Genomic DNA, 17,476 nt, shown 5'->3' on the forward strand with positions numbered 1-17,476 from the left:
CAACTCTTAATTTCACCTCAGGTCATGATCTCAGGGTTCTGGGATTGAGCCCTGTGTATCTCCCTCTGCCCCTCCCCACACTCTCCACTCAAGCGTGTGCCCCGTGTGCTCATGTTCTCCCTCTAATCTTAGGAAAAAAAAATCCCTTTTTTTTAAATGACCTGAAAACCAGAATATGATGTTATTCTCATTAGCTAAGATTATGAAGACATTCTCATATAAAATGTACAAGCATGACATGTATAAGACTGAAGAGTTTTAAAAGCTGCTCAAATGATAAATGTTGGGTTTTTTTTTTTTTTTTTAAGATTTTATTTATTTGACAAACAGATCACAAGTAGGCAGAGAGGCAGGCGAGGGGCGGGGAGGCGGGCAGGCTCCCTGCTGAGCAGAGAGCCTGATGTGGGGCTGGATCCCAGGACCCTGGGATCATGATCTGAGCTGAAGGCAGAGGCTTTAACCCACCGAGCAACCCAGGTGCCCCTGGGGTGTTTTTTAATTTGCTATTGTTACTTGAGTGTTTTACTTCCAGTTCTGAGGAGTTCAAACCCCAAATCTAGATCAATGCCTATGGATAAATTCACTATTTCCCTATTGAGAACTTAATACCGAGGTTCTAAACTTTATAAAGGACACAACATGACCAAAGCCCATGTTTAGCCCTCTGCCTCTCAGCATGCCTTTGGTGTCCATGACACTGTGCTACAGCAGATTCTCAGCTACAGCAATCTGGATCCCCAGGCAACAAGTCTGGAGACATTTCTGTCATGACTGGGAGCAAGGGAAGGGTGCTACTGGTACCTAGCGAGTAGACAGAACAGCATCCACCACAAAGAACCAAGAGAACCCTGCACAGGAACATCACAGAGAGCCCTCCTGCATTCGGAGACTCTGAGGAGAGGGCAAGGGGACGTGGGCTCCCATGACAGTCTAATCACCAAGCACCACTTGAGTGGCTATACCATATGCAGTCTGTCCTCACAGTCTTAAGACAAGAGGGCGCATGGGACAGACGCCAAGCCAGCATCAGAGAGCTGAGGGTCCCCACCTTCTGTCCTCTCCATGGTGAGCAACACTTCACAGACGTGCTCTGGGTAGTCACTGGTGCACTGGACTGCCCGGTGCAGGGCCTTCCGACAGTGCTGGGTGTCACCGTGTGCCCTAGGACAGAAAACAAACCATTGCTGCCACCAGGACACAAAGCAGAAGGCACGCAAAGGGAGGCGCCATCTTCTCACAGGTAGTGTCACAAGATCAGAAGCTCTGCAGCAACTCTGGCTTCCCAAATTATCCACAGCTCTTTGTACTACGCCACTTGAAATGTTTTCTCCTCTTTCCTCCAGTCAAAACTAAGGCTTTCTTCTAAGTTATTCTTTCCATTAGCAAGGAGATGCTGCTAGAAAATGCACCTGGGACAGTAGTCTGAGACCAGGAGTCCAGCCTTTATAGCACTGGCACCTGCAACACAGGTGGGGGAATCCAAGAATGCAACACTAACTTGATAACTTGGGAGAAATTCTAGAAGGCCATCCTATCCAAGGGGAGAATCACCAATCCAGAGGACAGTCAGATTTCATGCCCAGAGTTACACAATGTGATTCACACATGGAAAGATACACTGCTCATCACAGTAATTAAAAACTATGTTTTCTTTCAACAGTTACGAAAACACTATGTTCCCATTTCTATTTTAAAAAACTTAAAAATACACTTTTATGTGTATTTTTATATTTATATAAATGTATGTATATTTTATATTTATTATAAATATATATTAGAATACTGGGGAAAAAAATTACACCAGCAGTTTTCAAAGTAGAATCCATGTACCACTAAAGGTCTCTTAAGACCCTTTCAGGCGATCTGCAAAGTCAAAACTACTTTATTATTGAACACTGACTTTTTCACTGTGTTGACATCTGCACTGATGGTGCAAAAGCTACGGTGGCCCCTGTCACAAATCGAGGCTGAGCACATATTTCTCACATTTTGTGCGACAGAAGTAGATGTGCTTTATGTGAACATTTAAAGCACTTTCTCTGCACACCAAAGTACAATGGTCATCACAAAGAAAAGCCTATCTTTCTGTTTGGGGTGTAAACTGTACTAGTTTGTTTTTTCATGGAACACCATTTTTACTTGAGAAAACAGCTCAGCGGCAAAAATAGTGGTACGTAGACCTGAGTATTTGGCAGACATTTTTGAAAATTAATGAAGAAGTCTGTCACTTCAAAAAAAACCCCTGGCCATATTTGTTGCCATGATAAAATGGCAGCTTTTAAGTGAAAATCAGAATTTTGGAAAATCTGTATCTGCCACTTTCAGTTTGACAGCTTCCTACTTTAAAAGACTTTTCTATTAGGGCACCTACCTGGGTGGCTCAGTGGGTTGAGCGTCTGACTCTTGGTTTCAGCTCAGATCAGGATCTTGGGAGTCGTGGGATTGAGCCCCCCAGTCAGGCTCCATGCTCCATGGGGAGTCAGCCTGAGATTCTCTTTCTTACTCTCCCTTTGCACCTCACGCTTGCATATGCACATTCTCTCATAAATAAATTTAAAAAAAAAAAAAAAAAAAAACTTTTCTAAGATCACTGAGGATATGAACAAATATAATTTGTTAAATAATGCATGATGAAATGTGTCCATACTGGGAAGAGCTACATGACTTAGTGAATGAGTATTCTCCAAATGGAACAATGGCTGTCACAGAATTGTGTGTAGATAAAAGGTCTATTGAAAGTACAAAGAAATTCAATGTTAAATGGTTTCAGATTCCACACTGCAACTATTTAAGAAACAACCACTTGCTAATTTTGCTCTAATATGAAAGAATATCCACAATTATCTGGGAAGGTGAAATACCCCTTTCTTCTAACCTCCTACACGTACGTATGAAGCCAAATTTTCCTCTTATTTTTCAATGAGAATTCACAACAGTGAATGCAGAAACAGACATCAGAATCCAGCTATCTTCCAAGCCAGACTAAGGACACTTGCAAAGATAACAAAACCATGCCACTTTTCTCCCTAAATTATTTTCGGGTTTGGAAAACATTTTTCATAAAAAATATATTCTTTGTGTTAAATGTAATCAATTTATTATTTCGACAAATAACTTTTCATTTCTCAGTTTTCTAATATGCTGATATTGATATTTAATAATATTTGTCAGCATTTCTAATATGGTAATATTAAACATATATGATTCGCATGAACAAAAGCTTCTCAGGATTCTCAAATTTTAAGAGTTTAAGGAGTCCTGAGACCAAAAAATTTGAGAGTTGCTGACCCAGAGGAATATTCAAGAAGCTTTTTGTTTTTTAAAGACTTTATTTATTTATTTGACAGAGAGAAAGAGCATAAGCAGGGGGAGCAGCAGGCAGAGGGAGAGGAACAGAGCAGGGAGCCCAGGACCCTGGGATCATGACCTGAGTCAAAGGCAGATGCTTAACCAACTGAGCCTCCCAGGCACCCCCTCAAAAAGCTTTAATAGTGGTCATCTCTAGGGGTGAGATGGTAATAAACTTTCCACCACATAGTTTGGCAAATGTTTCATTTAAATTTGAGCATGTGTTATTTTTTAAATTGGGGAAAAAAACCAAAACACTCAAAAATGAAAAAAATATATGAAAATAAATATATATATATATATAGTTTTTAAGATTTTATTTATTTATTTTATAAATAGAGAGAGATCACAAGTAGGCAGAGAGGCAGATAAAGAGAGAGGGAGAAGCAGGCTTCCCACTGAGCAGAGAGCCTGATGTGGGGCTCGATCCCAGGACCCCGACATCATGATCTGAGCTGAAGGCAGAGGCTTCACCTACTGAGCCACCCAGGCACCCCTGAAAATGTATTTATTGAGATGCAACATTCAAGATACAATGAACAGAAAGGCTGGTCATATTCTTTACATCTTCCCCATGATATAAGTACTACTGGTTACATTTATTTAAAGTAGTTTTAGAGATTTCTAACACGTACACTGTCACTGTATTTTCTTCAGGAAAAAAAAAGTTAAGCATAGAAAAATCTCAAAGAATATACCCAAAGCATTAGCTAATGGGTTATGTCTCTGAGTCTGCCACTGTAGATTAACTTCGGGGTTTTTCTCCTTGCTTTTTAATATTTTCCACTTTTACATACAAAGCAAATACAAAAAATAGTTCCCCCAAAACTTAAATAAAATATTTCTATCCAAAAACCAAAATAACAGAAAGAAACATATGGCTGTATGACAAGCCCAGACACAAAATTTCAGGTTGAGTTCCCTAGCCTCTCCCAGTACACACAGAGCTGCGAACAAAGGACAGGCTGCCAGAGGCCAGGGCCCTGTGGTGAGGGGCAAGCCAAGGCCAGCAGGAGTCAGCCAGGACTTAACACAGCTTACCCCTGACAGGCACCACCAACCCCGCCCCCAAGCCAATTACCTTTCCAGGTTGTAATACTCGAGCCACATGTTGGCATATTTGGCATTCCCTTTGGTCATGATGCTGTCCCAGAGTTCCCGAGCCTTCTGCATATTATTGCACAGTCGAGCCTAAAATGCATTAACAGGCTCCTTTAGGAAAAGATGCAAACCTTAGCACACTGGCACCCATTACAAAGCATGCCTCAAACAGACGTGCCTTAAAACCCCTCACTGACAATCGGTGTTCCATGACTCCCTGGATATTTCCCAGCCACTGACCACAGCAGCACACCCAGCTCAACCACTTCAGGCTTTCAGAGGAGACAAGGCTTAAGCTGTCTGCCTATTTGCCTGTCTATTTGAGAGCAATGAGCAGGAACCCACAGGTACTTAAAACAGAACTGACTAGTCATTTTTTATTTTTATCAAGCTTAACGACAAGCATTTAATCTGAGTGCAATGTGGAGAAAAGAAAGACCGATCTAGGAGGAGGTCCCAGCTCTGCCATTTATTAAGTGACTTGGGCAAGTGAACCCCTCTGAACCTGACAGACACTGGTTCTTTGACCTGACTCCCTCAGAAAATAAAAGAGGATGAGAATTCGCAACTCTGTGACTTGATCAAGGGCAGATTCCATACCTTACTCACTTGGGGTCCTTGGCCCAACAACAACATTGAATTCGTTATATCCCTTAATTATCTGTCAAATTTCTATCTCCCATAGGGGATCAAAGACTTGGGAGCACGGAGCAGGATTCCCCTCATCTCGCCAGCACACAGTAAAATGCCTGGCAGACGGTACACACCCGAGATCCTCTCACGAACCAGACACCAAGGGGAGGGGGGCAGAAGTCCATGAGTCAATTCCTGGCATTCCGAGGTTTGCTGTGTACTTCTTTCCCAAGTGCTAGTGTTTTCTCTAAGATACAGATGAACGTGCACCAAGCTAGATACAGAGCACAAATCTCTACAGACCCCAGACTATCACCGGGGATTCTGATGCAACGGCAGCCACATCGTTACAAACATGTCCCTCAAAGGTGCATGTCACTGGCACATCTGTCAAAAACACTTACCTCGATCCTAGCCCAGTTCTGCATGATCATGCAGCTTGGATCTCCGCTCTCATTAAAACCTTTAAGAAGAGAAGCAGCCAAAATTAGAGAAGAATCTAAAGACCAAGAGCCTCTGCCGGAGAAGGCATGCCCACCAAGTAGGGGAAAGACAACCGCAGGGAGGAGCAGGTGAAGCCACACTTACGCTCCTCCACCTCCTGCTTCAGATACTCCAAGGCGCGAGTGAACGCAGACCTCAGCTCTTCCAGCTCTTTACTGGAATCTGTCAGGAGTTGCAAGAGAGGTTTGGCTTCAAGAAACCGCATACCATGTCTTTTTTTTTTTTTTTTTTTTTTTTTTAATTCTACAGTGAAACTCCTGGGAGCCTGCTGTGCACCTGGCATCAGGCTGGAGACACAGAAATAAAATTGCCAGTCCTGCCCTCATCATGTGGTTGGGGAGAAAGACACTGGAACAAATAGCACATTATGGACAGTGCTGGCAGGACTCGGTATAGAACATAAGGACCCTAAGTATCTTCCCTTACAATTCACAAGAGGACTTAAGGATTTAAAAGTGAAAATTCCGGGGGAAACAGTTGTCAATGGCTGGTCTACACCATTTGCCTCATCGTGATGTATCTGGGCAACTGGGATAACTCACTGAAAGACATGTTAGGAAAGAATTCGGAACTGAATCTGACACTTGAATTTAAATACCTTGTTTGAAATCAACCCTTCTCCTCAGGTAATCAAGGTACGCCTGCCAAATCTCCACATAATCAGTGGCCTGAATGAAGCCAGCGCTCAAAGCTTTCTCAAATGTCACTGGAATTGAAGAATAAGCCAGGATTTGTTACCAGTTCAAAAAGAAGTTAATACAAATTACTGAGATTGTTATAAAAACCTCTACTATCCAATACTATATGACTTCATAATAATGACAGGGGGAAACAAAGTGAAATGAGCTAGAGAGAAATGTTTTTTTTTAAAAAAAAAAAAAGAGCCTCCAGGATTTACATGAACTTTGTTCTAGAAAGGGCATGTTCCACAAGATGCCCCGCACTAAAAGAATTCTGGGTCAGTAGGTTTGGAAAAAAGATGCCAAATTCCCAGAAAATCACAATGAAATGTTAGCATGTTAAAAGCTTATGATCAGTTTATCTCCCACTTAGGGTCTTTTCTGTCACTAACACCCTATGTCCCAAAGCTAACACCCACGGGAAGGCTGATTTAATGACTGTCACAGCACTAGGTTTCTGGCCTGGGACAGAAAGCTTTAGAGTCTTCCCACAAAAACATTCGCACCAGAAATCACTTGATGGTCAACTCCATGTCTTTCCATGGCCAAGAGGTAACGACTCCATAGGGCAACTGTCCATGGGCAGTTTCTAACAGCACGGTTATGTACAGATAAAACCAAATCCTTTACTTTCAGCTGCCGATCCTACGATTAAAAAGTCCAGAGTTAGGAGAGAAAGTGCTACCGTTACAGACTTTACCATCCATGACACATCCCCAGCATAACCAGCTGACAAATTTCTTTAGAAACGCCTCTCGTGACTGGTTTCTTCAACAAAGAAATTATGAGGAGTTAGGGTAGAAGAAGAGAGGTAGAGAAGGAACCAATAGAGGAAAACAACCTTGAGAGACATCAGCCAATCCTAATGGATGGACCCTGCCTGGATCCTGATTCAAATCTTTTATATACATGTATTGAAATATTTACCAATGAAATGTGACCTTTGGGATCTGCTTCAAAATCCCATGGAAGAGGAAGAAGATTAAGGACACAGACGAAATTAGACTAGTGCCATGAGTTAACTATTAGAGCTGGGTGATGAGCCCACGAGGTTTCACCTTATTAATCTATGTTCTAATGCTTACGTTTTTTCCCATAATGAAAAGTTACAAGAAAAAAGTAATCTGTCTTAAAATCCTCAGTAAGAAGACTGTGCAAATTTTTTTTACAGTGTCGGTCTGCAATGACTTGGAACACCGGAAGAACTCCCTGAGTGAGTTGGCAGAGGGGAAAGGAGGATGAGGGGAAAATGAGGAAGCAGAGAGGGGTGGCACAGAACTAACTCCCGACACTCCTGCTGGTTTTCTTCGAACAGGCTCTCAATCGGTAAGAAGGAAAGAAACCAGAAGTCGAGTGGTCTTACGAGGAACTGACTGTAGCGGATCCACAGGTCTGGGACAAGGCAGTTCTCGACGAGGGCACGCTCGAAAATCAATTGCACGCGAGCAGGGTCACCAATTTTCATCTCAAAGTCAATGTACGCTTGATATTCAGCCAGCCTGGGTGCCTCTGCTTGCAACTAAGGCAAAAGGGAAGCATAATGAGATTGAAATGAGCTACCTGACACTGTTAGGAAGCACAACATATCTTCATAGTAAATTCTGGCAAGACTGGCTATGTCAGTAAAAATCCCCCATTCCCACTCGCAGAACCTCTGGCATGCCGGGTCTACAACACGACGGGCAGACTAAGAGTCCATAGCGCCTCTTCATGGCAACAGTTAGAAAGGTTCCACGAACCCTTTTCCAAACCCACCCTCGGGCCACAGGGGGCTTTTGATGGGAGCATCCATCAGCAACTAAATGAAAGAGAAACACCTTTGCCAGTGACCATGGACAGCCATCCCTCCAAAACAGAAGTCACTTTCTCAGCCTACTGAGTGGAGTGAACACATCCACACTGGAGCGATTTGCTGCCTTCATTCCAAGGCTTCTCATTCCAGTATCAGCTCCTGCTAGCGTGCAGGCACATGCAGAACATGAAAGAGGCTAGGCTGAATATTTACTGAGCCAAAGAACTAAAATCAAACTTCTTTTCAGACAAAATCCCTATACAACCTTCCTCTTCAGCTATACTCTTCTAATGGTCGTAACAAAATGAACTAGCTGAAGATTTCATTAAAGAGGCTTTAAGAAATACAACTACCTACCAGTCATTTACAGGCTGGCCAGCAGGAGAGCACACATGCTCTGAGTAGAGAAAGAGGATGTCTGATCTCAGTTTCTAGTTTTAATGACAAACGGGTTACCCAGAGAGACTGCCACTGAAAACTACTAAAACTGCTGGATTCGATATAAAAAACATCTTGAAAATCATCAGCAAACTGGCAAAGACACAAGAAATATCTAGATGAAGGTTAAGCTTTTGCTGGTGTAAGATATATTAAGGATTTGATCTTCACAGTGGGGATCATTATCATCCCATAATACATTCGAGGGGACTGAAACACACGGAGGGTAAGGACAAGCTCAAAGTCAGAGAGCTAGCAACTGGCAGAGCTAACATTCGAACTTGAGGTGGCCTGGCTCTCAAAGTCACTGTTCTTACTATGCCACAAGATACCAAAAACAGAGCCAACAAGCCCAACCAACCACGAACAAGATAAATACAAAGATATCCACCCTGGACCTACTATACTGAAACTGTGGGACATCAAACAAAACCTGTGAGACTTTAAAATGGGCCAGAGAAAAAACAAGGACTGCCATCACAGAAGCCGACGTCTCAACAGCAACAACAGGAGCCAGGAAGACAGGACACGTAACTTTCGATCTAGAATTCTACATCCTGAGAAATGAACTTTTAAGAAGAGCAAAGTGAAGACCTTTTCAAATTAAAACTGAGAAAATCTGTTACCAGCAAATATCCAGGGCAGGTGACTTTAAAGGGTGTACCTGGAGCAAAATAAAAATGATTCCAGATGAAAGCTCCGGGATACAAGGGAAGAAGAGCAAAGGAAGTGGGAAATGCATGTAGTGAATGTAAGGAAGCTGGGGCTGTATAATTCAAGATTAACTGCTAACAAGGATGACTTGCAGGTCAAACAGGACAAGAAAACACAAGGATAAGTCTGAGGCATGGTAAATGTAGCTGAAAGTATTCTAAGACCAAGACAGGTAGAAAAACACCACTTATTACAAACAGTATTATGGTCAAAAACCAAATATTATGGTCAACACGGAAAATCCAAAATCAAAAAAAATCTACTGATCATTAATAAAAATTTAGAAAGTTCAACAGACAAAAAAATTAGTATAAAAACCAAATTATAATTTATATAGCAAGAACAATTAGAAAAGCAAATCTTTTTAAAAAGGTGGCATTTTCAATACGATCAAAAATATCTTAGAAATAGGTCTAAAAAAATGTGTTCAAGGGACCAGATGAAATTATAAATTTATAAAACTTTAGAGAAAGATAAGGCCTAAGTAGCAAAGGCCTATACCACATTCATAGATTAGAAGATTCAATATTTCTAAGATGTAGTCTTCTCCCAATTGATCAGTGCAATTCCAATACAAAATTCAACAGGTTTTTTAAATAAAATCTGAAAAGCTGATTCTAAACCCAAGTTATTAAGAACTAAAGAAAGAAAGAGAAGACACTCTTGAAGAGGAACAACGTGGATGGGATTCATGTTACCTACAAGCAAAACTTAGGAAACTGGGGCACCTGGGTGGCTCAGATGGTTAAGCGTCTGCCTTCAGCTCAGGTCCTGATCCTAGAGTCCTGGGATCAAGCCCCACATTGGGTTCCCTGCTCAGCAGAGAGCCTGCTTTCCCCCTCTGCCTCTCACCTCTCCTTGTGTTCTCTCTCTCAAAAGAATTTAAAAAACAAACAAACAAACAAAAACCTTACAAAACTGTCATTATTAGGACAGTGTAATTTAAGCCAGTGGGGCAGAAGAGAAAGCCCAGAAATAGATGGACAGCTGATCTATGACAGATGTGGGCTAGCACATCAATGCGGGGAGGATGGAACTATCAAAATCAGTGCCGGAACAACTGGTTGTATGGAAAAACAAAACTGGCCCTCGCCTCACGCCATATACAAAAATCAATTCCATATAAAGATCTAAACATGAAATACACAGCTATGAACTTCTGGAAGAAAAGAGAGCTAAGATTATTCATGAGTTTGGAACCTGGAGAGATTTCTTAAGCGTAAAAGCAGAAACCGTAAGAGAAAGAATGATAAACCCAATTAGAGTACAACTGAGAACTGCTCAACAAAAGACACCATTAAAAAACTAAAAAGACAAACCACAAACCTGGGGGAAGCTTCTATAATACATACAACCAAAAGAAGGAATATGATCCAGGATTCCTAAGAATTAATTAGAAAAAAATACAGATGAAAGAAAAATGAGTCAGACTTCACCAGGCGCCTCACATAAAAAGACATCCGAATGGCCAACAGATGTGGAACAAATGCTCAACTTTTGTTAGCAATCAGGGAAATGCAGATTAAAACTACAACTTCAGACCCATCTCAGTGGCTCATAATTAGGTCAGTATCAAAGGCTGGGAAGACCAAGGAAAACCCTTGGTTCAGTGAGAACTCCTGGGCAGGAGTACCAACTGAGAACACAGAAAACAGTTCGGCACAATCCTTTGATCCAGCAAGTCCTCCTGGGGATGCCCTCTGGAGAAAGCCTATTCCTGTGTGCACTGAGAGACATGCGCAAGAAAGGCCAGAAACATGCTGCTCCTCCTAGCAACAAACTGGAAAACGACCCGGCTAGGAACACGGATGTATAAAGTGTGGCATACACATACGACTTCATGGCCGTGAAAACAGACTATACTGATCAGTACAAGTACAACCCACAAAAACGTTCAGTGAAATACACAGCATGATTCCATTACATAAAAGCTCAAAGACAAGCAAAATTAAACAATATATTAATCAAGGATATGGTCAGAGGTTGTAAAACTATAAAGAAAAGCAAGGGAACGATTATCACAAAAGTCAGGAAAGTGATTACCTCTCGGGAGAGGGAAGAGGAGGCAATCGGAGAGGGGCACATAGGAGACTTCTAAGGTACTGGCAATGTTCTATTTCTTAACCTGGGTGGTGGGTACATGGATGTTTACTTTATTATTAGTATGTAAACTGTATGCACACATTTATACACTCTATAGATTTCACAACAAAATAAATTTTAAAGATGCAACTATTGATTAGGGAAAAATTTGCAGCGAGAAGTTCACTATAAAGAGGCCAACACTTACCAGTGCTTCTTCATAGGGTTTGTATCTCTCCAACTGCTGTAGTGCTTTGTTATAGTTCTGAATTACCGACTCTGGTATTGGGTCTTCTGACCACTCTTCATACTCTGCAAATGTGGCCTCCATATCTATTGAGAGATGGATTCAGCCCCATAGGTCTTGCCACTGAGTTTCATCAACCCAGAGATGAAACCATGAGACTCGGAGGATGCCAGCCCCTCCCACCAGTGACCACAGCAACTCTTATGCTCGAATCTTCTACTGGGCCCAGACTTGACCTTAGATTCTGTCTCAAAGCAATTTCCCCGGAAGCCCTACCAATTAATCCATCAGTTAATTAAATAATAGCAACACTTACCTAGTGCTTCCTATGATCTAAACTTTCCATCCACTAATTCATCCAATCCTCCCAGCTCTAGGGAGTAGATTCTACCATGATCTCCATTTTGCAGTTGAGGAAACGCAAGTAAAGGGTTACATCAATTGTTTGCAGGTCACAGTAGATCAAGGCCTTGAACCAGGCAGTCTGGCTCAAGTACATGCTCTACTCACTGTACTATGCCACATCACATTGCTATGGGAGATGAAACCTGCAGGCTGCTCAGTTCTAGCCTTTTCTGCATGTCACCCAAGGATTCAACTGGAAAGCCACTTTATAATTTGTTAAATCAAATCCAAATAAGCCACGAAGTAGAAAGAGCAATTACGTATGGGCTCAAGCAGTTGTCCAGAGGTGCCAAGGGTGTACAATGTGAAACTACGCCTGAAGAACAAACAAGATGGCAGCACAAAACTCTTCCCATGCCCAGAAAAATCCTCCAGACGCTGCTCATGCTCTAGCTCTAGCTCCAGAGTTTCAAGGCTTGGCTTACCAAAATATATTCACCCAAACAAGAAAATCCTTACCAAACCCCCAAGAAATTCAGGTATGAACACTTCCAACCAACAGGGCTACGGAACCAATCACCCCCACAGAAGAATGCTATAAGCCTGTGGGAAATCCTCACTCTGATATGGAAGAGGTTACTGCTAAAGAGAAAATGCTCACCATGGAGCTCTTACTCAATAAAGTTTCCCCAGAAAACACAGGGGGGTTCGTTTCCCTATTCTTTATAGTAACTCTACCTCTCCAACAGTGAAAATAGAGAATACTGCGAGTCAGGAAGTCTGGCTTCCAGGTCTGCCTGCTGACCCTCAATCCTCTTGGACCATTAACAATTCAAGGTACATTTTTAACCAAAGGCCTCGTCCACAGTGACACTGTCCAGTGAGAGTAAGAACACCAGCAACATCTGTCTCACAGGGTGCTGGGCAAGACCTAACGACAGGACATGCCCCAAAGCATTTTAAAAACCACGGAGGGCCAGCTGTCGACAGGTCCATTTCTCTTACCATAGAGCGGGATCGCCAGCTGTCGCCGGAAGAGACTGTGGACTTTCTCCAGCTGTGAATCAAAGGTTTGTTCCCGGTCAAAAGGGGAAAGGAAGCCAGCTATGGGCTAAAGAAGCAAATTTGTAGTAAATGACAAACTTGGCAATCCTTCCTACTTCAAAAAAAATATTGCAACAAATTTTTTAGTTCAAACTAAAAATACGTTTATATGACCTCTGATACATGAGGTATTATGTCAAATGCTGGGAGAGGCACAAAAATAAATGTCTTTGCTACTAAGTGTTTCCGACTGGGTGAAAAGCAAAAAGGAATGTTAGAAATGTATATACTGACAACATATGCACAAATGACTACAATGAAACATCAGGAAAGAAAGTATCACAAGGCTTGCTTTCGACTGGTGTTTAAGGCTGAGGTTTTTTATGAAGGGAGGAAAGCATCACAGACTCCGAGAGGAGTAGGCAGTTGGGATGCATCTACAGGCTCTCCTGCCATAGTAAGAGGAGGAAACGGACTCCCAGTCGAAGGAACCGTGTTAAGTACAGTGGCCAACAAGTGCACAACTGTGGAGTGGCACATGGGAGCAGAGCCCACACAGGGTTATGTCTGCTGCTGGAGGGCCACAAATGTCAGCCAAAGGAGTTAGCCCCGATGCCTCCATCGGAGTGAGCTGAAGGCACCACTACAGACTTCCTCAACAGGGATGTAATCAACAAGGGACTGGGCTACTTTAATAATAACCATCTAACTACTAGAGGGCTCCACTAGTTACGGATGGTGTGCATGCGCGCGCGCACACACACACGCGGGAGAGGGAACACTGGGAGGGGACTATAAACCCTTGAGTCAGAGTTCAAAAAAAATCCAATTATGATGAGGTCAAATCTCTTACACCTCTTGCCAGTTATTATTGGACATGACTAATATATATACATTTCTTTTAAGAGATATAGTTATTCTGGTGTATTCACCTGGAACCAATAACTGAAGTAGTATTTTTAAATATCAGAAAAATTATAAGGTCATCTGCTTTTAGTCAAAGAAATCTTTCTTGTTCCACAAATACTACTGATTTTACTTCACTGCCCACTCACTAAGAGACTGGCGAGGACCATTTCGTCAACTGTGTTCTTCCGAGGCCACTTACAAAGACAGCCCCAACTAGCTGAAGGCAAGCACTGGTCACAGAGACCAGGCCACTCACCCGGGCAGCTTCCACAACGGCACTTTCGAACTCCCTGTAAGCCTCCCAGATGGCGAGTCCTTTGGTCATATGTAAGCCGACTGACGAGAGCGCCCTTTCAAACACAGAACGGACTTTCTCAAGGCCACCTTTCTGACCAATTCCACCAACTGAGTACTGGCCATACTCCAGCCAAATGTTAGGACCTAAGAAGGAGAAGTGCTCTATTAATTCAGGATATGAAATACCCAAAGATCAAAACTTTTGTTCCGCTGAGTCACAAAAGAAATACGCCCACCAAAACAATACTCATTCACACAAAAAGGTAAGAGCACACCAACAAGCATCCAATGTACATAAATTACTAATACTGCAGCTAGAAAGGAAAGTGTATCTTAATGTCTCTACTAGGTTACAATTATTGCCATTTTACTGCATAAACAGAATATGCCAGCAGGTAATATGTAATATGCTCATGATTAAAAAGCCTATTTATTAAAATGGAAGCAATTCAATGAAAATATTCAATGCAAATAGTTATAAATCTGAGTACTTTCAGAAAGATTTCAAAGCTTAGAATTTTTTAACTTTTGAATCTTTTTAAGCCTTCTGGTCAAAATCAAAGAACAAATTAAAACCACCAATTCTGTAACCAGATGTCTGTATTTTAAGTCTTTCTTTATAATGATGTTTAAACAGCAACAGAAAAGACCCGATCGCCCTTTTTTTTTGTCACTTTCTTCTTAAACTTTATATACACTCACCCCTGCAGCTTTAAGAGCAGACTAATGAATTAAACTCTTTAGGAGTGCTTGCTTGGGCAGCACATACATTAAACTCTTTAGGAATGCAGTGGTTCCCAATGCACACGTTTTACACATTAAGTCACCTTTCAGAGATCTGAAAATATTTCACAGGCCTATCCATTAACCTTGTAAAATAAAAATACTTAGAAGATAAAGCTGATTTGACAATTACTGTGTTTTCCCGAGGATTTATTTCAATGAACTTAGCCAAACTTTGTTAGCTACTCTGTTTTAGCTCACCAATACAGAGCAGCCATATGGGATGCAAAACAACAAAGGAAGAGGGGGTGCCTGGCTGACTCAATTGGTAGAGCATGTGACTCTTAAAGCAGGCCAAAGTGACTTCCGAACATTCACAAAACAAGGGACATAACTTCCATGCTCTAGGGCTCCTGAAACTAACATAAGAACCCCACGGACCCCCATTCAAAACTACTTTAAGAGACCTAATCTGAGAAGCACAGTTATCTGGCTTCCAGACCCCCAGCAGCCCTGAAGCAACTGGGGAACGAAAGGCACACTGACCTCAGCACTGACAGTGGCAGCCCCACAACAGGGTGACTGTAAACCATCAAGGACCAGAAAACATTAGACTGGGGAGGTACTGTTAATGATGACTCTGAGACATTCACAGAGGGGTTCCAGGATCATCAAAAAACATGGGAGCGTCAAGCCCTTGGAACTGTCAAAAGGTTCTAAGAAGCCACATGGACAGATTGGAGCAGAGACCCAAGAACACTAAAAGCACATAATAGGGGAATTTCATATTCACAAAACACCTGTAATTTTCAGTATCTGGATTATAAAAACTAAAAACTGATCAATTCTCTTGGCTGATAAAGGCACATGGAAAATGCTCTTCCTCCGGGCAGTCTATCTTCAAGTTCCAGTGCCTGTCAAAAGGGGAAATGCCCACAGTGGGGAAAACCAGATATGGAAGAAGGATGTTTAATTTAAAAGGAGAAAATCTGGGGAAATTTGGGGGTGGTGGGGACACCTGGGTGGCTCAGTCAGTTGGGCATCCAACTCTTGATTTCAGCTCAGGTCATCATCTCTGGGTCAGGCTGAGCACAGAGCCTGCTTGTTCCTCTTCCTCTGCTCCTCCCTGCTCCCCAGCCCACACTTGCAAGTGCACACTCTCTCTAAAATACATAAAATCTTTGTTTTTTTTTAATAGAAATGGGGCTTTTATTTATTTATTTTAAAGATTTTATTTATTTGACAGAGAGATCACAAGTAGGCAGAGAGGCAGGCAGAGAGAGAAGGGGAAGCAGGCTCCCTGCTGAGCAGAGAGCCTGTGCAGGGCTCGATCCCAGGACCCTGAGATCATGACCCGAGCTAAAGGCAGAGGCTTAACCCACTGAGCCACCCAGGCGGCCCTCAAATACATAAAATCTTTAAAAAATAAATTTAAAAATTTTTAAAAAGGGAGAAATTTTTAAAACTTAAAAAAAAAAAAAAAAGTTTTGTCCATAGCATTCTCTGATGTGTCCTATAGGTAAAAAGCATATTTAGAGAATCATACTGCCAACAGGGGAGGGTAAAGAAACTTCGAGAGAAGGTGTCTACTCCACTTGCGCTAGCAAAAATTCAACACAAGCAGACAATGCACAGCGTACACCTGTGTGGTGATGGAGGTTCCATAAGTCAACTGCAGTGGTGGTTACCAGAATCTACACATGGGGTAAAACATCACAGAAGCAGACACGAACATTGTACTAAGATCAATTCTCTGGTTTTGATTTTGTATAGTAGTTACAGGATACTGAGGAAAGCAAGATGAAGTTTAGGAACTCTCTGTACTACTATCCTGTAAATCTAAACTTATTTTAAAATAAGAAGTTTTGGGGGCACCTGGGTGGCTCAGTGGGTTAAAGCCTCTGCCTTCGGCTCAGGTCATGATCTCAGGGTCCTGGGATCGAGCCCTGCACAGGCTCTCTGCTCAGCAGGGAGCCTCCTTCTTTCTCTCTCTCTCTGCCTGCCTCTCTGCCTACTTGTGATCTCTGTCTGTCAAATAAATAAATAAAATATTTTTTAAAATAAAATAAGTTTTTCAAAGCTTTTTAATATTAAAAAAAAAAAAGCATTCTGTCCAAAACTTCTAAAAATCCAAACTATGTACAAAAGGCAACCTTTAGGGGCACCTAGGTGGCTCAGTGGGTTAAAGCCTCAGCCTTCGGCTCAGTTCATGATCTCAGGGTCCTGGGATTGAGCCCCACATCAGGCTCTCTGCTCAGCCTGCTCTCCCCCTCTCTCTGCCTGCCACTCTGCCTGCTTGTGATCTCTGTGTCAAATAAATAAATAAAATCTTTTAAAAAAAACAAATAAAAGGCAACCTTTAGTCATCTGAAAATACCACGAAAGTTCTCCCCACCAAAAAAATGCTGGGTGTGAATATGCTCACTCCTTTACGACAAACATTTCTCCTAACTGTATTTTAAAACCAAATATCCTCAAATGAAAACCACAGACAGCGGGCGTGGGTGGCTGGGTGGCTCCGTTGGTTAAGCAGCTGCCTGCGGCTCAGATCATGATCCTGGAGTCCCAGGATCAAGTCCCACATCGGGCTCTCTTTTCACCAGCAAGTCTGTCTCTTCC

At 42.1% G+C, this 17,476-nt stretch overlaps 1 protein-coding gene across 3 annotated transcripts in view; it reads right to left on the minus strand.

The window, feature by feature from the left end:
• Positions 1-17,476, minus strand: part of SART3 (spliceosome associated factor 3, U4/U6 recycling protein) — a 38,053-nt gene that overhangs the window by 8,971 nt on the left and 11,606 nt on the right. For 2 of the 3 annotated variants that reach the window (XR_009405905.1, XM_059408613.1), the window contains exons 4-13: positions 14,094-14,278; positions 12,890-12,995; positions 11,501-11,625; positions 7,630-7,785; positions 6,773-6,911; positions 6,185-6,292; positions 5,671-5,748; positions 5,487-5,545; positions 4,430-4,539; positions 1,049-1,161 (exon numbers count right to left, since the gene is read on the minus strand). Coding sequence is in view for 2 of the 3 variants with exons in the window: in XM_059408613.1 (XP_059264596.1) it covers positions 1,049-1,161; positions 4,430-4,539; positions 5,487-5,545; positions 5,671-5,748; positions 6,185-6,292; positions 6,773-6,911; positions 7,630-7,785; positions 11,501-11,625; positions 12,890-12,995; positions 14,094-14,278 (1,179 nt within the window). In the remaining variant the exon portion in view is untranslated. The remainder of the gene's footprint in view (positions 1-1,048; positions 1,162-4,429; positions 4,540-5,486; positions 5,546-5,670; positions 5,749-6,184; positions 6,293-6,772; positions 6,912-7,629; positions 7,786-11,500; positions 11,626-12,889; positions 12,996-14,093; positions 14,279-17,476) is intronic. The other variant, XM_059408614.1, reaches the window with a different exon arrangement.

This window comes from Mustela nigripes, chromosome 8, assembly GCF_022355385.1.
Source record: "Mustela nigripes isolate SB6536 chromosome 8, MUSNIG.SB6536, whole genome shotgun sequence".
NCBI lineage: Eukaryota > Metazoa > Chordata > Mammalia > Carnivora > Mustelidae > Mustela > Mustela nigripes.